The sequence below is a fragment of the Macaca fascicularis genome, chromosome 6 (assembly GCF_037993035.2).
Source record: "Macaca fascicularis isolate 582-1 chromosome 6, T2T-MFA8v1.1".
Lineage (NCBI taxonomy): Eukaryota > Metazoa > Chordata > Mammalia > Primates > Cercopithecidae > Macaca > Macaca fascicularis.
This window is the reverse complement of record NC_088380.1, coordinates 176,661,267-176,689,104: the sequence shown is the minus strand read 5'-3', so window position 1 is coordinate 176,689,104 and position 27,838 is coordinate 176,661,267. Positions and strand designations below refer to the sequence as shown.

Genomic DNA, 27,838 nt, shown 5'->3' with positions numbered 1-27,838 from the left:
GATTCTGCATGGAATATAGAGCATATGTGAAATACGGATGGTGGAAGATAGTAAGGATGGGAGGGTACAGAGAGTAGGTGGAAGCAGTGAAAGGGAGGTGAGGTTAGAAAAGTTACTGGTGTGCTATTTGGGTCCTTGAGCTGAAACCCAAAGCAGAGAGTCTTCCAGTATCTGCAAACAACCCTCTGCTAAGAATTGACTTCAATTTTCACCAAGCTGGCAACTTATTCCTCTTTGCAAGGGGTTGCTGAGCACGGTGTAAGTAGCTAAGTAGGAAACAGAAACGCATCTTCTCTTTTCTACCCAGCCCCAAGACACAAAGCAGATGACAGGGCGCTGTCCCTCCCCATTTATAAGGTAGCTGCCACCAAAGCAAAATATACTCCCTCTCCTCCCTTCCAAATTCAACTGCAGTGTGTCAAACGGATGAATAAAAAGAAAAGTAGCAATTTTCCTTTATGTTAATAAATTGCTTTGGTCTAAAAAACATTAATAAATTTCCTTCCAAAGCACACACACTTCTCCATACTCTGCTATTTGCCTGGTCTTGAAAAGAAAGTTACTTTCGATCCCCTTTAAATTGTTCAAGACCAGTGGGGGCAGTCACAAGAGGGGAGTGGGGAGCTCCCTAAATCCCAGTGATTATAATGGAACCCTGCTGTATTTCCATAGAAACACCAAGAGTGTATTCTTCCCTGAATGTAGATGGTGGGGAGGGGTGAGGAGTGATGCTGCTGGTAAGGTGTGCAGCTACTGAAGAGCTGAAGGCTGATGCAAGGAGCTGAGATGGGAAGGCAGAGGACCTAGTGAGGAAGAGTGGAATGGGCCGAGAAGGTGTTCTGTGTGCAGTGATTTCACCTGTTATTGCGTCCCATCTGCACAGCCAGCCAGCGAGGCAGCTAGTGTAACTCCCAAGTTCAACTGAGCCGTGTGCAGAGAAGAAACTTGCCCAGGGTCACCCAGCCAGGAAGTGCTTCAGCCTCCATTCAAACCCAAGAGTGTTCAATTCTGGGGCCCTCACTCCATCCTCTATATTGGGCTGGGCGTCAAGTTGTGACGGTGAGACAAAGTTTCCGTTCCATCTCCTGGTCTTTTCGACCCAGGCCTGCCAGTTCTATACACATTCTGGAATCATCCAGAGCATTAATATCATTTTCTTTTTGAGACGGGGACTCACTCTGTCACCCAGGCAGGAGTGCAGTGGTGCACTCATAGCTAATTGCAGCCACAATTTCCTGGGCTCAAGTGATCCTCTCACCTCAGCCTCCCAAGTAGCTGGGACCATAGCTGCACACCACCACACATGGCTAATTTTCTATTTTTTATAGAGATGGGGTCTTGCTATGTTGCCCAGGCTGGCCTCAAACTCCTGACCTCAAGCAATCCTCCCACCTGGGCCTTCCAAAGTGTTGGGATTACAGGCGTGAGCCACTGCGCCCAACTTATTTTTCTTAAACAGGTATTAGGACACTTGTAAATCTTGTCAAATTCAGCTGATTTGTTGTCATTGTTTGTTTGTTTGAATTACGAAGTCAGAGATACTTCACATATAAGGAGAGGAAGGCAGCTGGTGCATGTGTGTGTTCATATAATTTGGCAGAAGCATATGGATGAAGAACTGGAAAGTAGGAGTAGTTGAGAGAAATAAGAAGTATATTTTGAAAGCAATTGTTATTTAATCACCTATCTCAAACACACTGGGGACAGTATCCACATCTGTCTAACTTACTATTGTGTTCCTGGAACCTGGTACAGCGTCAGGCCCAGAGCAGGATGGACTGATGATGGGTGGAATGTTTTGTACAAGAAAATCTTAGACTCCTAAAATCCTAGAGGGGGCACCCACTCTCTTTGGCCCCATCTGGTACTCTATGATGAAGATTGTTTTTCTGCCACAGTAGGGAGGGCAGGGCTATTTCAGGAGCTAGGAGCATTGTGAATATAGATGCTCCCTATCTGTGAACTATGTGTGTTCCTAGTGCTAGAGGGGTGAGAATCAGAGCTTGCAACTCACCATTTTAAAGTCCTTCCTTGCTGAAATGCAGGGGTTGCCTAGGCTCTCAATCCATCTCCTTCAGTTTCCACTAGGATGAATGAGGTTCAGTGGTACAGACAGAAACCCACTCTACCCTACCCCAGACAAACAGGGGTGCAGTACCAGGTGATGCCTCCTGGAAATAGGAGACTGTGATGTTATGATTATATATGTGTGTATGTGTGTGATCTATCTGTGTGGGGGAATGAATAGATAGAGACAAATAGATGCTAGAGATAGATAGATAGATAGATAGATAGATAGATAGATAGATAGATAGATAGACAGATAATGACAGATGATAGATGGATAATGATAGATGATAGATAATAGATAGATAATGATAGATACATAGATGATAGATGATAGATTAGATAGATGATAGATAGACAGACAGACAGATAGATAGATAGATAGATAGATAGATAGATAGATAGATAGATAGATAGATAGATAGATAGACAGACAGACAGACAGACAGACAGACAGATAGGTTTTCACCCATGGTTCCTGGCTTATAACTCCCATAGCCCTTGTTACAATCTTTTGTTATCATGTTGGGTGAGTTAGGCCTCAGGAAGCAGAGTCTCTCTCTGACCTTCTCCTGTCTTCCTGTCACCTGCCTAAGGCAGGACTCTAATCTGATTGTGGATCAAGAGACTGATTCCAGAGTGGGTTCTGCCCATACCCCGGAGGAAGGAGTGCTACAGAGGGGGGCTGAAGCCCCCACACTTTGCCCCACGCATCCCTTCGTCTGTATCCTTTGCAATATCCTTTACAATACACCAGTAAACGTAAGCGAGTATTTCCCTGAGTTCTGTGAGCCACTCCAGCAAATTAATCAAACCCAAAGAAGGGGTTTTGGGAACCCCAACTTGAAGCTAGTTGGTCAGGAGTTCCAAGGGCCCGGACTTGTAAGTGGGGGGAACAAGGGGGAAGTCTTGTGGGAGTGAGCCCCCAGTCTGTGGAATCTGATGCTATCTCTGGGTAGATAGTGCTGCAACTGATTTGGAAGACACCAACTGGTGGCCACTGCTTGGTAGTGGGGAGAAACTCCCACGCCTTTGGTCATAGAAGGCTTCTTCTGTGTTGATGATTGTTGTGTGAGAGCAGAGGAAAAACATGGTTTGAGAGTTTTTCCTGAAATAGAGACTCCTGAAATAAAGAGTCAGTATGTGAGTCTGCAGATGCCTCTGCCCACTGGCCTGGCAAATTCTGGGTTTTGGCGAGAAGGTCTCTAACAGCTACTGATGCCAGCACTGAGGACACAGAGTCACTGGATTGGCAGTGCCAGGAGGCTAGGGAGATTGTCTGTCTACCATTCCTTCCTCAGGAGCCAGAACAGGGCCTGCCACAAAGAAGATGCTCAATAAATGTTTGTCGAGTGACTGGCTGAATACTTGGTGCCTACTCTGTGCTGCATGTTGTATATGCACATAGCATTTAAGCTTCACTGAGATCCTTTGCGTAGGCACTACTCATTTTGCAGATGAGGACCCAACAACCTGGAAGTGGGAAATGACTTCTCCAAGATCTCACAGTGAAACTGTAGAGCTTTGCTTTAAAAAACATAGCCTATGTTTCATCCATAATACATAATTCTAATTTAACATAATAACGGCCTATAGGTCATCCAGCCAGGATTATGTTCCCATAGAGAGGGCAAGCGAGAACAGAAAGAGAAGGGATGTAAGTGGAGGAGAAGAAAGTCTGGATGAAAAATACAGAAACAAAACAATCAGATACCCTTTCCTAGTGCTCCCTAAGAACCAATACCCCATCAGTCTGGCTATAAAACGGGCCCCCTCACCCCTCTGACTCTTCAGCCCTGCCTCTTCCATCTCAGATTCCATCTCAGAATGCTCAGGGACAAGGCATCCTTTGGGGCTTCATCCGTCATGCATGGCAATGGCAACATGCGTTTGCAGCAGCACAAACTTGGGTTCCCGGCCCTGGGAGGTGACATGGGGATAGGTAACAAGGGCAGATGTCCCTTTAATGACAGCTGTTTTTCAGCCCTTTCTGGGTATAAAGTCATTGGCCAGTCATGCCACATCGTAAACCAACATGGGGTCTTTGGTCTACCAGATGCAACATTTCATTTTCCTCCTGGCTACACAAGGAGAATGCACTGTTTTCATAACCACGTTTCCTCCACTTTCCACACTCCCACACTGGCTCCTCATCCTTGGGCCTTCTGAGACCCCTGGTATGAAACCAGGTAACAAACACATCGAAAAGCTTAAGAGCTTTCTTATAAGCATCTTGGCACTGAAAATTCCTCTGTAAGTAAATCCTCCTCATGGAGGAAAGTGGACAATCAAGGACAGAGGGAACCGGTGCTCAGCCCACAGGGATGTCTAAGAGGATTTGTTTTTCCTGCCCCGGCTCTCTGGGTTCTGGGGAGGGTTAGCCAGAGTGAGGAAGCAGGCTCAGCCTCTGAGTCCTGCTGGCCTGACTCCCAGACATGCAGAGGTCACAGACAGCATCAGCACCCACTCCCCATAGGCCAGGCTTCTGCTCAACACCCATGTCCCCTGACCTCAAGGACCCCTGGTCTGCGACAAATTCATTTTCACCTCCTCGATGTTTGTGATAATCAGCACAGGACAATGGAGTCTGTATGTTAATGACACCAAAACACACAAGTAAAATAGCCAACAACAACAGCAACAACGAAAAAGAGCATGGGAACGTCCATCCATCAGTAGAGGAATATTTAAATACATCATATTGAGGAATACTACAAGGCAGTCTTACATGTAAAGCTCTCCAAGATACATCTTTAAGCTGAGATGCAATTCAAAGAGCAAGGCATAATCTATTGGTAGAAATTATGTTAATGATGACGATGATAGCGGTAACAGAAGCTAACACATATTGAGGACTTAGCGCACACCAGGCCTACTCTGAGCACTTCATTTATATGATCTCAGTTTACACACATTAATTCCAAAGAAAGCCTTTGAGATAGGTGCTCATATTACCTCCATTTTACAGACGATGAAACTGAGCAGTCAGTTTTCTTATCTGTTCCTCTGCATTATCTCAATTTTTTAATAATGGTTTTATTAAAGTTTTCATGCATAACACATGCAAAGAAAACCCATTAATGATTAAGAGAGAGACTGGAGCTAATATTTACAGAACACTTGCCATCAGGTCTCACTGACCCTCAATAACATCCCTGTGAGGAAGGCATTACAGGTGCCAATTCAATCAATAAAGAACTAGAGGTTCAGAGAGGTGGTATCACTTTCCCAAGGTCAAACAGCCAGTAGGTACCTAAGGATCTAGGATTTGATCCCAAAGCTCTTGTTCTTCCATGTTAGTTGGGGCTGAGTGATGCTAAATCAGTCTGTGCTGATTCGAATTGACTTTCCTTCCCTCCTCTCTGTGTTTTTCAGTGTAGAGTATGATTTTCGGCAGCAGGAAGGCAGGTTCCATGAAGTTTTGCAGAGTCTGGAGGAAGCAGAGCCAGTCGAGGAGGCATCGCCCCCACCAAAGTCCCCAGCAAAACCCCCAGCCCCGGAAAAGCAGGACTTAAGGCAGAAAACCAAGAAGGTGAAAAAGAAATGCTTCTGGTGGATCTGAGCTGGTTGGGACCATTCCCCAGCCTCCCATCTCCACGTACTTCCCTGAGATGGAAAATCCACTTCACTTAAGGTCTGCCCCACTTCTTTGCAAAGGTCCTGGGCTGTGAGCCCTTTGGTCTGTGAAACAGAAGAGCCTTGGAGCTGATGTAGCCGCTGCTGGACACCTGACCGCCATCCTTACCTGAGTGCGTGCCACTGCTTGCTGAGGGCTTCACGGACACTAGGGTGACCACTTGCCAAGTTCCCCGTCACATTCAGCCAGAACTCAAGCCGAGTTGCAAGTCCAGATTCCCACCACGAGCAAAACCCCACACTATACCTTCCAACACCTCCACGATGCTAAGCACTTCCTTTCCATCCTGGGTTCATCAACCCAAAAGAAAAAAATAGTGTTGTGCAGAGCCGGAAGATAGAGGGATGTTATAGGTTATACACAGGTACCATAGAAAAAAATGAGATAAACTGGCAGTTTTCTAAGATATCAGCATAATAAGCACAAGAGAAGTGGGCGGGGCATAAAATGCAGGTTCACCCTGGTATGTTGGGTTGTTTTCCTTTCTAATTGATCCCCTTGATCCCAAATTAAGGCTCTGTCATCTCATGGTGCATGCATCTTTCTGCCTGTGGCAGAGTCAGGCCACCCCAGGGTATAAACTTGTTGGTGTGTGTGCTGGACAATTGTAATTCAAAGAGGATTTCAGCAGTTGTAGCTGTTCCAGGGCCCACCCTAAACCATCATGCTTCTTCTCTGCCTGGGGCCTGAGACCACCTGGCAATTGGGTGGAGTCTGTTTTCGGTGTGAACTTTAAGATTCCATAGTTAACTTACCTGCAACATTTAAAATCATGAGCTCCAGCAACCTGTCCATCAGTTACATCTTATGAGTAACATAGATATGGCTAAGATAAAACACAACACTGTTTCTCATCCCTTCATCCCAGAAACAGCCATGTAGATAGGTTCAAACATATATTAATCAACACAGACTCCCTTCCTGGTGACCAGGCAATGGTCACCTGATTAAAAAAGTAGCGGGACTGGGGATGAGGATATAGTTTTTTCTATTTTAGTTTTAAATACCTTTCTATCCCAAAGTCTGAGTTCTTCAAGGTTTGGCTCATTCTTTTGACAAGACCTGCATACATGTGGACCCAGTCAAGTTTGCATGGCTGAACAAACGACTAAAGTAATATAATTAAGTAATTGCTACATACTCTTGGGGATGAGGGGTAGGATGGAAAGGCTCAGATACCTTCTAGTTGAATTAAATTCTCCATCAGCATGTGGTTAGATTGACATTGCTAGAAAGGGATCCTGAAACTAAACATACATTAAACGAAGAAGGTATTTTGTAATCCCCTTGGCTGAAGATCCAGTGTCTAAACTAGAATCTTTGTAGAGCACAGCGTCCTGTGTGTTTGTGGGATGTACCTACCCCACTGTAAATGGAGCCTAATTGAGCAAACCACTCTGATGGTTTCACCTTCCCCTGTCATAGCAATGCAGTGCACAAAGCTATTTCAGTGAGAATGAAAGGGAAATTTGGCAAGGAATATCAGCTTGCACTATTTAAGTCTTGGAATGTCATTCAAGATGTTCTTGTTCTGTTTCTAGTGTAATGTTTAAGCCCACAGAATGAGACCGGAATATATAACGTCATGTTAGAATTAAGATAAATACACTTGTCATACTTAAGAAGCCACATTTCAGTAAGATATGCTACCACTATCTAAAAGCCACAGATTTTTTTTTTTTTTCCTGTATCCATACAATCGACTCTCAGTTGGCCCCAGCAATGGAAAAGAACAGAATAGAGGATAATCCAATACAGTGAAATCATTTGGGATCTCTTATGTAATTTTATCTTGTAGTAGAGCTTCCATCTTAATTTGCTTTGCTTACACTAATTTCATATGAATTTACATTCTCGGGCATCATGCTAGAATGTAAAAACCCCGTTCCTAGAATTAAGAGACCCAGGCAACCAAGCAGTCTATCCCACCAGCCTTTGGCAAATGGCTTAAATTTCCAGGGCCTGTTTGTCCATTCTTGAATAGAGATAAGAACATATGCTTTCCTACTTTATAAACTCTTAGCACGTTCCGCATTACGTGAGCTGAGTGACTCAGAGCTGAGCTGGATTACTGGCCAAAGTTAGCCTGGCAAGATAAAGAGATGTTTGAGGTACCTCACACAAAATTAATAAGCTCATGCGGTCATAGATATGTTTCCAGTTGGGGCCCTCACATGAACCCTTAACGGAATTAAATAAAACTGGGACTAGAAAATGTTGACATTTTGTGCACTTCCCCAACAAACAACAACAACAAAAAAAAAAAAAAAAAAAAAGAGAGAGAGAGGAAATGTTGACATTTCTAGAAATACAGCCAAACAAGGCTATACTGATTCTACACTAAAGCACAACACCGCATTGCTTGGGCCACTGAGCTGGAACTGGGAAGGAGTTATCTTCTGAAAAATTGATACTTAAAATCATTATGAGGAAACAGGATTCCATAAACATTTTCCTGATGAACAAAAATGATCGTCTCTATGTTTAAAACACCATACACACATATACCAAAACTGCATACTCACTTGTTCATGTGAAAATCACTGCTTCTTTGTAAAATATTATGTAACATCTACCATGATATTCTACAGAAATGCTGTACTTGAGGTGATCTGGTTATCTGGAGAGGTATTAATTTAGCAAAAATTACTTTTATAAAATTGAAAGGAAAAAGACCAATACATCAACTTAAATTGCAGGAGTTTATGTAGCTGCTTTCTCTGTAGTTTAAAAAACAATGCATAAATGTGTACTCACTATCCTTGGAACTTAATACCAGCTCATCTATAGAGTACCTTCTTAAAGACGATGTACTGATGTAAGGTTTTGTAAATTTCTAAACTGTTTTAAATGGGATATTATCTTTTGCAATAAACTTACATATTTTTTCTAGGTTTTAAGACTCCATTACTAGCTTGGGTTGATTTCGGTTACAAAATGTATGCTTAAGAAGCACACCTCAGTGGTCCTAAGGGCAAGTATGGCTTTTGTTATAATTGCTTCTATATATTTCTAAGGGAAATAAATAAAGAGCAGATTCAGAACTTAGTGTCATGATGATCACATGAAGCCCCGTGTGTCCTGTGAGCGAGGGAGGCAGCATGAATCAATGGAGAGCTGCTCCCAGCCTCATTCCCAGGGATGCACATGCATGACTTGTATCATTATGCTCAGACACCTGAACTCTATTCAGTACTTTTCTTTAATTATTTCCCCTTTAATTTTTTTCCTTAAAAGTCAAATTTGTATCACCAATGTGAAGAAGAACAATATCATGTTCCAAAAATAGAAGATGAAATAAAAATATATCTTATTAAATTCTTGCTAAACCCTGTTGCTGTCGCGGCTGCTAAGCCTGAGACCAGCTCTCTGTTAAGAGGGGATATTAGCAAATATTCAACACATACTAAAGCCGCATTCACACCAAGCCCATTTTCTACTTGACTAATCAGGATGTTTGAGAGAACTGAAAAGAAAAAACTTTCCTCTCATGTGATTCAGTATTCTTTTTCCTGCCTTCTCCACGAACCATTTAAAACCAGCTTGGGTTTACACCTGGAGAGTAAGTCTCCCATTCTGGGAAACCCCAATTTAGAGAAACAATAACAAACACAAACCCCGGACATAGAATCAGAAATCTCGGGTTTGACAGTGTTGTGCTACCTTCTTTTTGCTGCATAACCTTGAGCAAGTTACTTAGCCTCTGTGAGCCTCTGATTCCTCTGATATACCCCCTGCCTCCCAAGAGTGCCTTGACAATGAACTCAGTGACAGCCAAGAGCACAATGTAGGGTACACATCGGGCCAGGCCCTCAATAAATGCATATTCAGTCATTTGTGGATTGAAGTCAATTGGGAGAGAGAAAGGAAAGTAACTCCGTGAAGCTGCAGTGGTTTTCAGAAACAGGTTTTTCTCGGGGCAAGGGAAGAACACTTCCTGTGGGTGCGATGGCTCACACCTGTAACACCAACGCTTTGGGAAGCCAAGGTGGGAGGACTGCCGATGGCTCACACCTGTAACACCAGCACTTTGGGAAGCCAAGGTGGGAGGACTGCCGATGGCTCACACCTGTAACACCAGCACTTTGGGAAGCCAAGGTGGGAGGACTGCCGATGGCTCACACCTGTAACACCAACACTTTGGGAAGCCAAGGTGGGAGGACTGCCGATGGCTCACACCTGTAACACCAACACTTTGGGAAGCCAAGGTGGGAGGACTGCTTGAGCTCAGGAGTTTGAGACCAACCTGGGCAACATAGTGAGACCCCATCTCTAAAGCAATTAAAAAATTAGCCAAGGGTAGTGGCTTGCACCTCTGGTCCCCATCACTCAGGAGGCTGAGGCAGGAGGATAGCTAAACCAAGACGGGGAGGCCTGGAGTGAGCTGTGATCATGCCACTGCACTCCAACCTAGGTGACAGAGCAAGAGTCTGTCTCAAAAAAAAAAGAAGGATCCACCAGAAACCATGACAATGAATGTTAAGTAATGTTAAGTAATAAAGTCGTCCATGATTCAAAAGAGCATATGGGCACATAAAATACGGCAAAGCACTCTGGGAATGAAAGATTCTTGTTGTGTGGAATCAAATATCCTAGAGGTGAAAGAGACTTTAAGAGCCATGTCCCTTCCATTTTAAGCATGAGTCAATTAAGGAAGGCTAAATGATTTGACCAAGGGCTTATAGCAATCCTGTGGGGAAGTAGGTGTTGGGAGCAATGTGGTTGGTGGGTGGAATGTGTGAGGGGCCGGGGCCATTCCAGGAAGCATGAGGCTAGACTTGAAACCCGTTCTTACCTTCATTAGCTGAGCTGAATCCTCAATATAACCTTCACTTGAAAAGGCTCTCATTTTAAGCTGCTCAAGGCAACTTGCTGTATGCTAAAAATGTATTTCTTTTTATAAATGCCAAGAAACAAAGATGTTTTATGATCACTACGCCCATCAAGCATTGCTTGCAAGAAAAAGTGCGGGGGACAAATCCCAATCCAACACTGTCGGCATTCGGCGCAAACCACATTTGACTGCTTTAATGAACATAATCCCATTTTTTAGTACCTTCACCTCAACTTCCTCCCCATCTTCTTTTCACCAATTTACAGCCTAAATTTCTATGGACCATAGTATACCACCCCTACTCCTGAGGTTTTGCAAATGTCTAATTTCTCTCTGCCTCCTACAGAACTCTCAGCCCATAAAGAGCAGGGATGCATCCATTGGCAACACAGAGTTTGGTCCTCTCATTGCCAAACTAAGCCAAGTTCTCAGGTCGGCGTGCCTCTTCACTGTGGGCATCCTGTTCTAAACCCACTTCATTTCTCAACTGGCCTCTGCAGGAACCTCCCCAATAGGTCTCCCCACATGCAATATCTTCCCTTACACTTATTTTTTTTTTAAATATATATTTGAAACAAGGTCTCACTCTGTCACCCAGACTGAAGTGCAGTGGCACTATCCTAGCTCACTGCAGCCTCAGACTCCCAGGCTCAAGCAATCCTTTTACCTCAGCCTCCCCAGTAACTGGGATTACAGGTGCTTACCACCACAACCCCCTTATGTTTTTAAAAAACAATTATTTTCTGTAAAGACTGAGTCTTGCTATGTTGTCCAAGCTGGTCTCAAACTCCTGGCTCAAGTAATCCTCCTGCCTCAACCTCCCAAAGTGCTGGGATTACAGGTACATGATACCACTCCCGGCCCCTCTCTCACTTCTCAAATATCTTCTCCACATAGCAGCCAAAGCGATCATTGCAAAATTTGGATGGCAATAACGTTACACTCTGACTTAGTGTTCAGTGGCTTCCCGATATACTTAGGAAGTAAGACCAGGTCTGCTGCTGTGGTCCGAAGCCCTGCACATCCTGCCCTGCTTCTCCTGTACGCTCCCACCACAGGCCCTTCTGGTGTTTGTCCTCCAGTCTCAGCCAGCCTTCTTGGCTTTCTTGGACCCACCATGCCTTCAGTCCCTAAAGGCTCCCATTGCTCCTGCTTGCAATACTCCCCACCTACACCACCCTCCCTGCCCAGCCTGCAGCTCTGTTGGAGTTTCCCAGGTCATGCCTCCCATGACTACTACCAACTCAGCCCAGACCATGCCAAATACCCCTCTTAGACATATGCTGGCACAAGGGACCTTACCATTGAAGTCCTTGGCACAGTTGTCCTTGTACATATATCTGTGTCATTCTTTGATCAAGGTATCTATCTAGACTGTAGTCTCCCTAAGGAAGGAATCTTGCTTATTCTTGCTTGCCTTTGTATCTCCATCATGTACCATAATGGGGTTTAAATACTCGTTGCAGAAATAAATTAATGAGTACACTGGATTCAGTGGGGAGACACTAAAAATTAATCCCCAGTTTATCCCTGGTCCTTCAGTCCTCGTATTAGGATGGTACCATAGTGGGTACAGTCCCGAATGATATATGGTATAAATCTATACATATCTGCATTCAAGTTATTTCATAGTATACTCCCAAAATGATTGATGGATTATTTAATTCCTAGAATTAAATGACCTATTATTGTGGTTTTGGCTTATGTATGTGTGTGTTTTTTTTTTTTTTTTTTTTTTTTAGTATTGTTCTCAGATCAAATAACCAGTCTTCCCCAAAGAGAAACTTAAGTCCCTGAGGAATAGAAACAGCAATTTTTCCACCTTCTCACCATCATGCCCTAGTCTCAGATCTTTACAGAAATTAGGATCTGCCACTGGTAATGTGCCCAAGGCTTCTAACTCTCCTGAGGTCTACACGGCATTCAGGACCCAGGAATAAAAAGACACTAATGTTTGCTCCCAGTACCCTTCCTCCTGCCAAGATCTTTGTCCTGAATATTGATGGTCCAGTTTAACATTGTTTCAGAATAAATTGTCATCATAATTAAATCCCAATGCATTCTGCACATTTTACCTAGATACTGCTTTACCATATCAGAGAGTAAATGACTTTTGAAATTAAAGCAGATTGTTAACTATTTTCCCTGTAATGTTTCTATTAAAATGCCAGAATTTATTACATATGACCTAGTCCATTCCAGAGAAAATGCAATTTAAAAGAGACAAGGCCTAACTAAAGGAACATTTTGGGCAAAGCATTTTGCCTTGGCTCAAAGCAGAACTAAAGTGAAAAGGCAGGAAAATCACAACAAAGGATGATTTGCTTGGAAGCAAATAAGAGTTTTATTATCATAAATGGCTTTCACAAATTCTTAGAATCCGTAATATCCTATATTAGATTTTACTCAAATGAAACCTGTATGTTTGCTCCTGACAAGAACCTTTATTTCTTAAATCATAAGTTAAACATGGTGACCTCTACTCGGCGCTTCATCTTGGTTTCCCAGGTAGCAGACACGGTGCTATGATACCCTGGTTATGCTGACAGAAAAGCCTTCTTGCTCATGAACCAAGGGCTGAGTCATGTTAATTGCTGAACTTGAGAGTGATTCACAGTTTTTCCACTGAGCACACCAAGCCCGATGAAATTCATTTCCACAAACAGAAATCACAGATGGGTGATGGAGGTGATGAGAAGTTACTTGCTGGTGTCAGTGTCTTTGGTGTGCTTTTTTGTTTTAAAATAAAAAACCATATACCTTCGGTAGTTGAGAGTCAGGGATCAAAGGGAACAAAATCAAAACAATACAAAACATCAGCACTCATCAGCTCAGGCTGCTGACCTGGAGTGCGTTTCAAGGATTGAAACTCTACCTCATCTCCACTAATATGTACCCCTTGGCTCCAAAAATCTCAGATGAACCTCAGTCTGTAATCGCTTTTTTCAGTAAACGGTCATCAAGCCCCTTATCTCTGCCAGGCAAGGTGCCAAGGATACTGAGCGGAAAATGCAGTGCAGACACCAGCCTAGTACCAAAGAGCTCAAGGGCTGGTGGGCAGCTTCTGACAATAAGCAGGTGTCCTTTTCTGATTCACCCCACCTGGATGTCACATTGCCTCCTTTTGAACCCATCCAAATGCTGTTCTTGTATTCTGATATGGTTAGGCTTTGTGTCCCCACCCAAACCTCATCTTGAGTTGTAATTCCCCAGATTTTGACGGAGAGACCTGGTGATAGGTGATTGGATCATGGGGCCAGTTTCCCCCAGGCTGTTCTCGTGATAGCGAGAGAGATCTCATGAGATCTGATGGTTTTATAAGGGGCTCTTCCCCCTTCGCTCCTCACTGCTGTCTCTCTCCTGCTGCCATGTGAAGAAGGTCCTTGCTTTTCCTTCGCCTTCTGCCATGATTGTAAGTTTCCTGAGGCCTCCCTCCAGTCACATGGAACTATGAGTAAATTAAACCTCTTTTCTTTATAAATTGCCCAGTCTTGGGTATGTCTTTATAGCAGTGTGAAAACAAACCAATACGTATTCTCTTGTGGCTCTTTCTCATTATCTTCCCCTTTTCCCACTATATGTTAAACTCCCTGAGAGTAGGAGCAGCTTTCCTCATCTTGTAATGTCCAAATCCAGGAAGTGTCGTTTAGTTTAATTGAAAGACTTCACGATCGGGATCCCTTGTCTCTTCCACGTAGACCCCTGCACTGTTCTTCAACATCTATGTTCTCTTACCATTTTCTACCCCCTTACAGCTGCCTGGGGCCTCTCTCTAAGACACACATCTAGCAATGTCATTCCCTGGTTTTTATATCTCTAGTTGCATCCCACTACCATCCTAGAGCATCAAAATTCCTTCCCCTACAAATAAGTCTCCTTATAATCTAACGCCAACCTAGTGCTTATAGCCTAACTTCCTACTGGTCTACTTCCCCCAACCCCATCTCCTTGCCACTTTCCAAAAAGTAAGAAGCTGTTACATATCAGTGACTTTGCAAATGTTGTTTTCCCTACAAGGGACACCATTCCATTACCTATCTACCACAGAAAATAGTTTTAATTTAGAGGAAAGAAAAGGAGATTAGCATTATTACTACTGATAGTCATAATAAAAAGCTTTAGTTTCTTGAATTTACAATGAGCTATTACTAAAGGCTTTGCCTGCATTATCTCATTTATTCTTCAAAAAACTTACCACAAGGTAGTTTATGATTACCCCCATTTTCCCGAAGAATAAATGGAGGCTTAGGGGGAGATAAGTAATCTGTCAGAGTACACAGGTAGGAGGTGGTGAAGGCTGGAGTTCTCTGAGGGTCTGCCAAGCTTGGGAGCCTGGGCTCTTAACTCCGATGCCAGACAGCAAGTTGCAATTTAAATGTCACCTCCTCTCTGTAACTTTTTCTGATCATCCCCCGTTGCTGCCATGGAATTAGTCACTGCATCCTCCAAGTACCCAGAGCATGTTGTGCAGGCTGCCACTTTTCATGTTATATTGACATTTCTTTTGTCAATCTCTCATGCTCATCTCCACCAGAAAGAAAATTCCTGGGGGGACACAATTGTCATTTCCATCTCTGGGACTCTCCAAGGGCTTCTCGAATTGCCTGAGATGCTGTAAATGTTTTGTATATGTTTGTTGAATGAATTGGGAGAATATATGACAATGGAGACATTTCAAGGAAAAGCAGTCCAGGGGAAGAGAGACAGACCAGGACAGGCTGGGGGTCCTGACTTCTCCCCTTGACTTTCTGCATAATTTTGAACAATATCTTCACTTCCACACACCACCTCTATCTTTAAAATGAAACCCTGTGCCTCTCTGTCTTTACAGACTCTTCAGAAGAAAAGTGAAATTATATATATGAAAATGTTACAGGGCTGGGTGTGGTGAATCCCAGAACTTGGGAGGCTGACGCAGGCAGATTACTTGAGATCAGGAGTTCAAGACCAGCCTGGCCAACATGGTGAAACCCTGTCTCTACTAAAATACAAAAATTAGTAGGGTGTGGTGGTGGGCACCTGTAATCCCACTTACTAGGGAAGATGAGGCATGAGGATCCCTTGAACCTGGGAGGCGGAGGTTACAGTGAACTGAGATCATGCCACTGCACTCCAGCCTGGGCAACACAGTGAGACTCTGTTTCAAAAAAAAAGTTTCAGTAAGTTTGACTGTCTCATTAATTCCTATTTTTAAAGAAATAGTGTTAAAGTTATTTTTCCTGATTATAAAAGGAAAGTGAAATGATTTTTTTAAAAGTAAAACTCCAGAAATGTGCAAGTCATGTGTCCTTTAAGCAGAAGATACTAACATAATGTGAGCCTTAGAACATGTAAGCTCTGAGAGATCAAGGCCCTCTGGTGAGGGGCCATATTTCTTTCCTCTCCTTGAACTTCAGTTTCCTTGATGACTTTATTGTTATTACTGTTGTTGTCAATGTTGTCATTGCTGCTACTTCATTCCTGCAACCCTCTCTCTATATAGAATTCATAGAACAGTCTTGTGTTGTTAAAAATCATCATAAATATAATTTAATGGCTACACAAATGCATCACTGAATGAATGTAGCATAAATCTAGAAAAATGGGTTTTGATTTTGAAGGATCATTTGACAGAATTGGTTCCTTTGAGTCACTTAAGGCCAGTGCCGTGGACGACGGTGATGGGCCTGAGATTTGTGGGACAGCCTATTTCATCAGCAGTTGTTCCCACGGGATTTTCCCAGGGGCAGTGGATTAGTCCATTTTCATGCTGCTGAGAAAGACATACCTAAGACTGGACAATTTACAAAAGAAAGAGGTTTATTGGACTTACAGTTCCACTTGGCTGGGAAGGCCTCACAATCATTGCAGAAAATAAAAGGCACATCTCACATGGTGGCAGACAAGAGAAGAGCGCTTGTGCAGGGAAACTCCCCTTTTTAAAGCCATCAGATCTCATGAGACTTACTCACTATCATGAAAACAGCACGGGAAAGACCTGCCTGCCTGATTCAATTACCTCCTACCAGGTCCCTCCCACAACACGTGGGAATTCAAGATGAGATTTGGGTGGGGACAATTCCATATCAGGAATTGTCAGACCCTCAATGCCCAGGGAAGGACACTCATGATAGGATTTCTCCTCCCAATGTGGGTTCCAGGCCTTCACAGCAGACACAGTGTGCCTCATTGTATTTCACGGAGGCTTTCTTCACAGCCCAGCCATAGCAACAGCTGAACATTACTTCACAAATCCAGGAAAGATTGAAAGGCAGGGCTGTAAAATAATTTGTAATCTTATTCCTGACACCTGTGTCAAAGCAGGGAGAAGACAGCCCACAAGGGGAATAATAATGGCTATTATTTACCAAGGGCCTACTATGTGTGAAGCCCTGTGCAGTGAGCTTCACGCATGTTTTTATTCAGTCTTCACCACAAGCTTGGCAGGTAATGACCATTACTAGCCCCACTTTACAGAGAAGCAAAATGGGGATCTGCACTATGAAGAGACTTTCTAGCTGTGGAATGAGGAGACCTCCTCCCTTCTTAAGGAAAGGAGGACAATGGCTCCCAGCTTGTCAACTCCTTTCAAACCACATAGATTGTCCCCAGTTCCATAGCACTTAGAAAGCAATGTCAGGGATGGAGTTGCTCAGCCAATGCCCAAATGGCAGATATGCTGTTTCTTAAGTTCTCCAAGGACCAGAAAAAGCTGGCCTCTCTTCCAGTGCCAGGAAATAGGACAAAAGATACAGTGGAGTCTTACCTTTAAGAACACCCTTAAAATTATTTGTCTCAAATCAGATTTGTCCAGCTCCACTAACAGAAGCTGAAAGGCACTGAGATATTTAGAGGTAATTTCATTAGGATTTGATGATGGACCAGTCATCCTGTGTGACTGCATTTACCAGCACTTGCTGAATAATTTCCAAACTCTGTTTCTCTTTCTCTCTCTCTCTCTCTCTCTTTCTTTCTCTCTCTCTCTCTTTCTTTTTCTTTCTTTTTCTGTCTCTTTCTCCCTCCCTCCCTTCCTCACTCCCTTTCTCTCTCTCTCTCTCTTTCTCTCTTTCTCTCTCTCTCTCTCTCCTGACAGCTGTAGTCCCTGTGTGACCAGTGAAGGCCCCTGCTTGAGCACCAGCTTCCCCAGGGCCTGAACTTACTTACTTTGCAGAAACATGTTGATATGGTTTTGCTGTGTCCCCACCCAAATCTCATCTCGAATTGTAATCCCCATAATCCCCATGTGTTGAGGGAGGGACCTGGTGGGAGGTGATTGGATCATGAGGGTAGTTTTCCCCAGGCTGTTCTCATGCTAGTGAGTGACTTCTCATGAGATCTGATGGTCTTATAAAGGGGGTCTCCCCGCTTCTCTCTCTCTCCTGTCACCATGTAAAACATCCCTGCTTCCCCTTCCACCATGATTGTAAGTTTCCTGAGGCCTCCCCAGACATGAGAAACTGTGAGTCAATTAAACCTCTTTCCTTTATAAATTACTCAATCTTGGGCAGTTCTTTATAGCAGTGTGAAAATGGACTAATACATATATGTACTGAGTCAAGTGAAACTTTCATGGCAACAGCAGCAGCAGCAACAGCAGTGGCAGCAGTGACATCATCAACATTATCTAGGAGCACTCCCTATCCATAGCAAAGGTCTGCTCCATTGAACACAGCAGGGAGAATGCAGTAGCTATCCAAACAAATCGAGGAATCTCATATTTCCTCTTAATTCTCATTTCTGCAGCAGCTAATCATGGGATGGAAGAAAGATTTGGAGAATGAAGCATGCTCTTTTATGCCCCAGCTCTCATATTTTAGTTTGCCTGAAAGAATTCTGTCACCCAGAGCTAGTAAGGTATTTGGGAATTTTATGTTTTAAAAATCTTTACAGGAAAGACTGGCATGAAACAAAACTTTATTCACATTATTTTTAAAATTGAACTTTGTAAAGCTTGTCATTAATTTGTTCCTTCAGTTCATTTGTTCTTTAAGTTAATTTACTGCCATAGCTTGAATTGAGTGCCTGCTACACACCATGCCCTGGATGGAAGGATGAATGGAAAGATAAAAGGATGTGGTCACTTCCTGCATAGGTCTTACTTTCCTGTGGAGCATAGATAGGTAAAGAGAAAATTCCAATACACGTGGTAATGCTGTAACTGAAACAAGGACAAAGAACAACTGGAAAGATGGCCTAGCAGAATGATGAGAGTTTTGCAGACTGCAAGAAGGGATAGGGCAAGAAATACTCCTCCCACTTAAAATGCACCAAGCCTTCCTCTCCACCCATTAATGTTTTTCATGGCATTCAAGACCCAGTTCTAGTTCTGCGAAGTCTACCTTGATAAATTACTTCTGTGCAGACATGTTACAGGTCCTTTGAAAGTTGAGATATGAATCCATGTTTTGCATATATATTTTAGGCCTAGTATGCCCTGATATGTGTTCACCAAAGTCCTTATTAAGGCAATGCTTCCCCCTCCAAAAAACTTGCACACCACCCATATTATCATATTAAGCTGCAACCAAGCTACCCCAAGCTCATGATGCCACCTTTTGGCTACAAACTGTCATTTCAAGTCTTTTGTCTAATTTTTTTTTACTATTTTCTTTCTTAACTTGATTCTCTCCCTGATCTCACCTTAACACACATATGCATACACACAAACAGGTATACACATATATGACACATACAAACATATGCATGCACATACAGTTTCAGGAATTTTCTCAATTAAATTAATTTTACCTCAGGAAAACAAGTTCCTAGACAAGTACAGTGAGCTGCTTAAGAAGATGGGCTTTAAGCCCTGGCAGACTTAGATGGAATACAAATCCTAGCTTCCTCCTTCCCAGGCTTGCAATGCTGGGAAGGCGTTCAAGCCCTCTAATGGCCATTTCCACTTTGAGATGAGATAGTAATTATTGCCAATCTCACGGACTAAATTAGATAATGCCCTTAAAGTGCTTGGTACCATCTTGGTCATACAAATTCTCCATAAATGTGAACTGTTAATACTGACAGTGCATTCTGTGGAGGTGATGCTTCCTCTCCCCACCCCTAGCCTTGTCTTTTTCCACTCGATCCAGTTATTCAGCAGCAACTCTTTCTCCTCCCTTACTCTCCACATCTAATCATGACATAAAGCTAACAATAATAACACTTGCATATTGAGAAAAAGAATGATGGTTTGTGTGGAAATAAAAGTAGACAGTAAAAATCTTTCATTCATTTAGCAGGTGTTCGTTGACATTGTCCTGCAGACCAGGGACAACCATAAGGGTTGGTTGTGGCTAGACTCATGCTAGCGGTCTCAATGGGAAGGAAGCATGTAGAGTCCAAAGGTCTTTAGGGACCAGGATGAACAGTGCCTGGAGATGAGCTAAAGGCAGAAGGAGAATCCTTTGGAAACTCCATGCCAGCCTCATCCTCTTATGTTAAGCCTGCTATTTCATAAGTACCAACACTCACATAAACAAAGAGTTTTTGTGGTTTAATTACCAGAATTTAGGAGATCAATCCTAAACATATCATTGTCATCATGAAACCACCAGAAATTCTGTGCCATTTTATATGTTTCTGCAAGTTGCCACACAGATGATCTCATTAGATTCCATGATCCAGGCAAGGTGGCAACTGAGTTTAAGGTGCTCATTATTATCCTTAAAATATTTGATTCATAAAGAATAAGCTGGCCGGGCGCGGTGGCTCAAGCCTGTAATCCCAGCACTTTGGGAGGCCGAGACGGGCGGATCACGAGGTCAGGAGATCGAGACCATCCTGGCTAACACGGTGAAACCCCGTCTCTACTAAAAAATACAAAAAACTAGCCGGGCACGGTGGCGGGCGCCTGTAGTCCCAACTACTCGGGAGGCTGAGGCAGGAGAATGGCGTGAACCCGGGAGGCGGAGCTTGCAGTGAGCTGAGATCCGGCCACTGCACTCCAGCCTGGGCGGCAGAGCGAGACTCCGTCTCAAAAAAAAATAAAATAAAATAAAATAAAAATAAAAAATAAAAAATAAAAGAATAAGCTTAGTTATTCATAGTGTAGGAGCGTATGATATACTATTTAAGGGCAGGGACTCCAAAACAGTACTACCTGGGTTCAGATCCTGGTTCTTCCACTAACAAGCTGTGCGGTTATAGGCAAGTTGCATGACCTCGCTGTGTCTCAGTTATTTCAGATGTAAAACATGAGCATCTGATGCAGGTGAAGTAAGGTAAAACACATCAGGTGCTTAGCTATTTGCCTAGCATACAGGATGTGTGTGCCGTTAAATGATAGCTTTATTATAAACACTATTTTTCAACAAGGTACAGGGGCGCTGAGTGAAGGCCAAGAGCCAACTAACCACTCCTGGCTGGGAATCACACCTCCTCATGCCCTAGACTGTCCTCCTTCCTGCTTGTCACAGACTGGGGTTGGGAGGAGTTAGTACTGTCCTGCTGCAGTCCCTGACTCAGTCTCTATGCTCATGGTCTGGCTCAGAGTAGTTGCTTAGTTGGGTCATTTCCAATTTGGTGTCCCAGGAGTGAAAAGTGAAGTCAGAGCTTTGAAGCCCAGTCTCTGATGACACAGATGCCTCCCGGAGTCTCCAGTACTATTATGAGGTGAAGCAGCAGAGGACGGGGTGACTTCCAATTTCCTTTTTTTTTTTTTCTTTTTGAACAAACTGCTCTGAATGTCTGGAGCTGGTGTAATGCCAAGCATTTACCTTTATTTAAACACTCAATAGCCTCCTCTGTGAAAACCGGGGTAATTAGGCCCCAAATATATCATCCAGAGGCTTATTTTAACTACCCAAAATAAAGGCTAGATCCCAATTTCAACAAAATCACCAGATTGTTTTCCTTCCAAGAACTTCTGGCAGTGTTCAAGTTCCCTGCTTGATTCTCCCTATGGGATTGTTCGTCCCCATCACTGGGGTGGCGGGAGACAGGGGACAACCCTCTCTAGAGCAGTCAGTAACAGGATACATCAGCCAGGAAGTGTTTTTGAGGCATGCCCTCACCACACATAAACAAGCCTGGACATTTTTCCTCAAGCTGCTCTAAGACCTGTGAGACAGGACAATATCTTCCTAGAAGGGAGCGCAGATGACTAGAGACCTACACACTCTGTTGTCCCTGGTTCACATCCTGCTTACTCCTACCAGCAGCGTAACTTTAGACATGATGCTTTCATCCTCTGCTACTTAATGTGCTCCCCTAAACAACAGGAGATAGCAATAATTGCCTACCTGTGTGTGAAGGCTCAAGATGCAATCCATCACACAGTAGGCATTTTGAGTCAAACTTTTCAAAAAACATATTTTAACATCTCTGAAGATTACAATCTGTGTCACATTATACTTGGTAGCAAATTTTCTTTCTTACGGGCACATAAAATCATGGTATATCTTACATTTGATAAAATATGGCATGTAGCCTGCGGAAATCATTCCCCAGGAAAGGCAGGCTCTCCAAGACTGTTTTTTCCATTACTCTTCTGCTTTTATACCACAGCTTATTTCAAGGAACCAAGAATATGTACAAGAGAATCTTGTTTATACAAGAGTTTCTGGACTGAGCCAGGAAAACACCAATGGTTGCAGTAAATACATAATATTTGCAAGTATCTTGCATACATCTCTGTTCTCCAATCGCATGCCATGACAGACAGCACTAATCAATTCCCCAGTTGTTCCCACTGAGCCAACATGTAGCCTCTGCATCCTCCTCAACACAGTTCTACAGGCAGCCATCACCAATCAGCCAGGGCTGGCACTTGAGCAAAATCTATTTTAGGTCTCCGATTCAGGAGCTTGGGAGATAGAAAAAGAGAAGAGGAATTGTCAGCCAAGTCAGGAAACTCAGATATAAGAAGAAGATTTCAAATATGGTACAGTTTATTGCACCAAAAAAAAAAAAAAAAAAAGGTCTAGAGAGATTACATTGGCATAAAGTCACTAGCCAATTATCTGCAGAAAGAATGTAGAATTTTTTTCCTGTTCTCCCTGATAAGGCAGAATATTCTATCTAAATTCTCAATATCACTAATCATCAGGGAGATGCAAATCAAAACAATAAGATACCGCCTTACTCCTGCAAGAATGGCCATTATTCAAAAGAAAAAAAAAATCGATGTTGGTGTGGATGTTGGGAAAAGGGAACTTTTATACACTGCTGGTGGGAATGCAAATTAATACAATCTCTATGGAAAACAGTATGGGATTCCTTACAGAGCTAAAAGTAGATCTACCATTCAATCTAGCAATCTCACCACTGGGTATCTAGCCAAAGGGAAAGAAGTTATTATGCGAAAAAGACACTTGCACATGTATGTTTACAGCAGCACAAATCTCAACTGCCAACACGTGGAACCAACCTAACTGCCCATCAGATAATGAGTAGATAATGTGGGATATATGCACCATGGAATACTACTCAGCCATTAAAAGGAATGAAATAATGTCTTTTATCACAACTTGGATGGAGTTGGAGGCCATTATTCTAAGTGAAGTAACACAGGACTGGAAAACCAAAAACCGAATGTTCTCACTTTAAAGTGGGAGCTAAGCCATGAATAGGCAAAGGCATACAGAGTAACGTAATGGACCTTGGAGACTCAGAAGGGGGAGGGTGGAAGGGAGGCCAGGAATGAAAAACTACATATTGGGTACAATGCACACTACTTAGGTGATGAGTGCACTAAAATATCAGAATTCACCACTATATAATTCATCCATGTAACAAAAAACCACTTGTACTCCAAATGTATTGAAATAAAAGCATATATATAGATATATAGATATCCTTTCTATCAAACCATGCTCCCTTTCTCAGCACCAAAGTCAAATTCCTTAGGATTAAGTCAACAAGAAGTTACCTGACAAATTAGACCGTGGCAGAGAGAGGATGAAAGGGTACTAGTCATGTAAAAGTCATTTGTTTTTTGTTTTTGCAAAATTCCGTTTTGCTCATTTGTCACCAACAATTCATTTTAAGGGAAGTGATCTATAGAAAAATCAGGAATCATCATTGCAAAGCACTGAGCCCAACAAGCAATCCATCCTAGCCCTATGGTTCCTGTGATTTTAATGGCTAAACCCTTTTATTGCAAGTTCCTATCCATGAAAATAAGAAAAAAAAGTGTCACGAATCCTGTATAAGAATGAGAGTTGCAACCAGTCATCCTATACCCATTTGGGGTCCTCTTGGGATTTCGAAAGTACTTGACATGTATGGTGTTTACCACCAATATTGATTAATATTCCCAAGCAATGGAAACTAACCAATAAAAATCACATCTGGAAAATTAAAAGTGACAGGTGGAATGGGGATCTCTCCTCCTTGTCAAATTTTAATTCAGAATTAGATTGGGGCCCTCAGTGCTAAGACAGGGACCCTTGACCCCTGAGTAATTACTTTCCAACATCATTTTCTTTAATTTGGAGGAGATATTTCTATTCTAGGAATTGCTGGAAAGGCTCATTTTATGAAAATGAAGCTATATCTTAAGAAAACCTTGTTTGTTGCTTCCTTCTGTTTCAGGTACATTTCTGCTCCTAGTGAGGTATGCTTGCCACAGGCCTCTGGCTCTCCAGCACTCTCAGCACTCTTAGCATTGTAATTACACTAGCAAACTCCAAAGTCATTGATACTATGACACAGCTTGCAACTTACAACCTCTGCAAGGCTTCAGGGATGAGCCAGAAAGTCTTAACAGGCAATTCTTTACTCCCTGAAATGTGGCTTCCCATATTTAGAAAACACATTTGTTGAATAAGGGAAAGCAATCTGAGGGGAAAGCGCATTCAAGAATATGAAGGTAGGAAATGATAGCATTTTCGGTGATTATTTCACTCATTCACTCATTTCATTTCATTAGTGCCTTCATTTGCTTAAAAAACTTGGGTACCCACTGCATGCCAGGCACCCCACTGGGTATTGAGGATAAAAGAGTAAAACAGGGTGCCTGACCTCAGGGGGTCCACAAAATATGGGGGAAGCCTACAAATTACCTTACAATGTCCTAAGCACGATGAGCACAGTGACGTAGGCATGCACAGGACCTCGGAGAACACAGGTCAAGGGACAGAGGAAGGGTAGCTTTTCCAGCCCAAGTGGGGAGAGAGCGGGGACAGGTGGGCTGAAAGCAGCAGGACTGGGTGGGTGAATGGAAGGGGCAGGCAGGTGACAGAGAGGCAGGGGCAAGGGCAGCTCGAGATCTAGGATGGCAGTCCCATAAACTGAGATCCCGAATTCAGGTGGAATGTGGAGTGGGCTTCAGGGAGCTGGCAATGCATTGACTTTGGGGCACAATGCATTTGAGATGCCTGAGAGATATCACATCAAAAGAGGTCTGGTTTTCTCCAGGCACAGACCATGCCTAACTCATTTCTGAGTTTTTGTGCTGAGTATCTAAGAGGTTCTCATAAACTGCTGAAGGAATAAATAAATGAATACTGTGCATAAGAAGCACATCTACAAATGCTTATCCTGTATCATATTATTTAATTCATGCAGGAACTCTATGAGGAAGATCTATTATTACTCCATTTATTTCACAAATAGGCACAAGCCTTAAAGTCTTACAGTCTAAGAGAGGAGCTGTGACAAGTTCACAGATAAAAGTGACTCAAAAAAAAAAAAAAAAAAGAGGCAGAGCACATGAAAATGTGCTCAATATCATTCATCATTGTGGAAAGGAAAATTAAAACCACAGCGAAATACCACTAGGACTGTTATAATCCAAAGGACTGACAATAATAAGACTTGGTGGGGATGTGGGTAAACAAAACCTCAAACATTGCTGGTGGGAATGTGAAGTGGTATAGCCACGTCCTGTGATGGGTCATCCACAGGGTTTCTTAGGAGCGTATGTACGCTGCTTGTCTTTAAAGGCTGGGCGGTGAGTCAATGCCAAGGTGCCCAGCTGAGAAGCAGGTGTCCCTGATAACCCAAACATCCCAGAGGGTAGCTGAGAATCTACCAAGGAGAACAGACCCATCGCACGCATACAGTAGGCAAAGCGCCAGAAAATTAGCTTAAAAGCAGCTTTAGGTTGGGAGGTTGCGTTGATCTCTAAAGCTGTCCTGCCGCCATCCAGGAGTACCTCATATATAAGTCGTAATAAACTCATCTACTGGTCAAGCTGGACTCATCCGAGTCATTCTTTAATCACTTTGCTCCCTCCTAGTTTCAGGGAATGTTTTTAAAAATATATAATTCCAGGATTTTCTCATTATAGCTACTATGGAAAATAGTATGGCAGTTTCTTCTAAAGTTAAACGTACACTTCCCACACGCCCCAGCAATTCCACTCCTAGGTTTCTACCCAAAAGAAGTCAAAACACATTCATACAACACTTGTTTGTGAATGTTCAAAGCAGTATTATTTTAACGTCAAACGTTAAAAACAATCCAAATATCAATCCACTAGTGACTGGCTAAACAAAAGGCGGCAAGCTCATATAATGTAACATTATTCAGCAATGCAAAGAAATGAAGTATTGATACGTCCTAAAATATGGACAAACCTCAAAAACATGCTAAGGAAAGAACACAGACACAAATGACCTCAAATTGTATGACTTCATTTATATAAAATTTCCCAGAAAAGGTAATCTATGGAGACGAAAAGCAGATTCTTGGTTGCTCAGGGCTGGCGAGAGGAGGGAAAGAAAGTGACTGCAAATGGGACTGCAAATGGAACTTTGGAGAGTAAAAGAAGTACCTAAACTGAATATCGGTGACGGTTGCATAACTATAAATTTTCTAAAACTCGCCAAACTGAATACTTTCAATGGTTAAATTTTAAAGTGTAAAATCTATACTTCAATAAAACCGTATTTATTTATATTTATTTATTTATTTATTTATTTATTTATTTATTTATTTCTGAGACTGAGTCTCGCTCTGTCGCCCAGGCTGGAGTGCAGTGGCGCCATCTCGGCTCACTGCAAGCTCCGCCTCCCTGCAAGCTCCGCCTCCCGGGTTCACGCCATTCTCCGAGTAGCTGGGACTACAGGCGCCCCCCACCATGCCCAGCTAATTTTTTGTATTTTAGTAGAGACAGGGTTTCACCGTGCTAGCCAGGAAAAACTGCTTTTTAAAAAAAAAAAAAAAAGGTAAAGAGAGCTTGGTACATTTGTGCTGGACCTGGAAAGCTAGGTAGTATTTCAACATGTTGAAAGGTACAAGAAGGAATTTCAGGCAAAGAAAGAAGCAGAGGCTACGCCTGCAAGTAAGACAGTGCCAGCATGTTTGGGCAATATCCAGATATCCATTTTGGCTGGATATTTGGATGGAAAAATGTTGATGAAAAGACTGAAAAATGTCGTTGTGACCAGATCAGATCACAGAAGCTGAAAATGATTGGGCTAATGCATTTACGACTTAATTTGGTAGGCAGCGGGGAGCTACTGTACGTCCCAGAGTAGGGGAGTGTCCTGGTAAAGATTGATGGGGCAACAGTGAGGAATGTGTGTTAGAAGAGCCAGCTACAAAAGCAGAGCATCAAATAAAAAGCTCATAGAACTGGCAGTACTGAGTAGTTACTCACCTGCGTAGATAATGCAAAAGAGACAGAGCCTCACTCTACCAGATTGAAAGGAAAATAATACTATACAGCACTTATTTAGTGCTTCCTATGATCCAGGCCCTGTTTAAAAGAATCACTGTTCTACGGGAAAGGAAGTTAAGAGCCTGCTATGTACAGAATGACCCAAATGGACTGATGATCATCTTTAGGTTTACTCCAAAGAGAAGGAAAAAAGATAAAGGAGGTTATAAAATGCTTCACTTGAGGTCAGGAGTGCGAGACCAGCCTGATCAACATGTAGTGAAACCCTGCCTCTACTAAAAATACAAAAGTTAGCTGGGCATGGTGGCTTACGCTGGTAGTCCCAGCTACTTGGGAAGCTGAGGCTGGACAATCACTTGAACCCAGGAGGTGGAGGTTGCAGTGAGCTGAGATTATGCCACTGTACTCCAGCCTGGGTGACAGAACAAGACTCTCTCTCAAACCAAAAAAGAAAAAAGAAAAAAGAAAAATGCGATACTTCAAAGGTGGAAGGATGGTAAGTGAGACAAATGACAAAGACCAGTTTACATGGCTCTCTGGCCAAAAAAGGCAAGAGTAGCTGGCACCACTGATGCTGCCCATGGATGTCACCGCTGTGTAAAGCAGGAATGTCAGGGTGGCTTTCAGAAGAGAATCCAGCTGTTTGTGAGTCACAAAGTGTGTATAAACATTATTTTTTAAATGAACTTCCAATACTGAAATATCAGAAAATTTCACGTAAAACATGGAAATTTTCAGTTTCTCTTGAAATACT

General features: G+C 42.8%; 2 protein-coding genes across 6 annotated transcripts in view; one reads left to right on the top strand and one right to left on the bottom strand.

The window, feature by feature from the left end:
- INSYN2B (inhibitory synaptic factor family member 2B) overlaps window positions 1–8,599 on the top strand; it is a 119,463-nt gene extending 110,864 nt beyond the window's left edge. For both annotated transcript variants that reach the window (XM_045395047.3, XM_005558487.5), the window contains exon 4: window positions 5,443–8,599. In XM_045395047.3, coding sequence (XP_045250982.1) covers window positions 5,443–5,629 — 187 coding nt within the window. In that variant the 3' untranslated portion in view covers window positions 5,630–8,599. The remainder of the gene's footprint in view (window positions 1–5,442) is intronic.
- The window catches only part of DOCK2 (dedicator of cytokinesis 2), a 436,348-nt gene that overhangs the window by 213,119 nt on the left and 195,391 nt on the right, over window positions 1–27,838 (bottom strand). The window contains exon 28 of one of the 4 annotated variants that reach the window (XM_073994716.1): window positions 21,643–22,320. The exons of the other annotated variants lie outside the window; for them this stretch is intronic. Coding sequence (XP_073850817.1) covers window positions 22,261–22,320 — 60 coding nt within the window. The 3' untranslated portion in view covers window positions 21,643–22,260. Of the gene's footprint in view, window positions 1–21,642; window positions 22,321–27,838 lie in introns of those variants that run through there. 4 annotated transcript variants of the gene reach the window in all.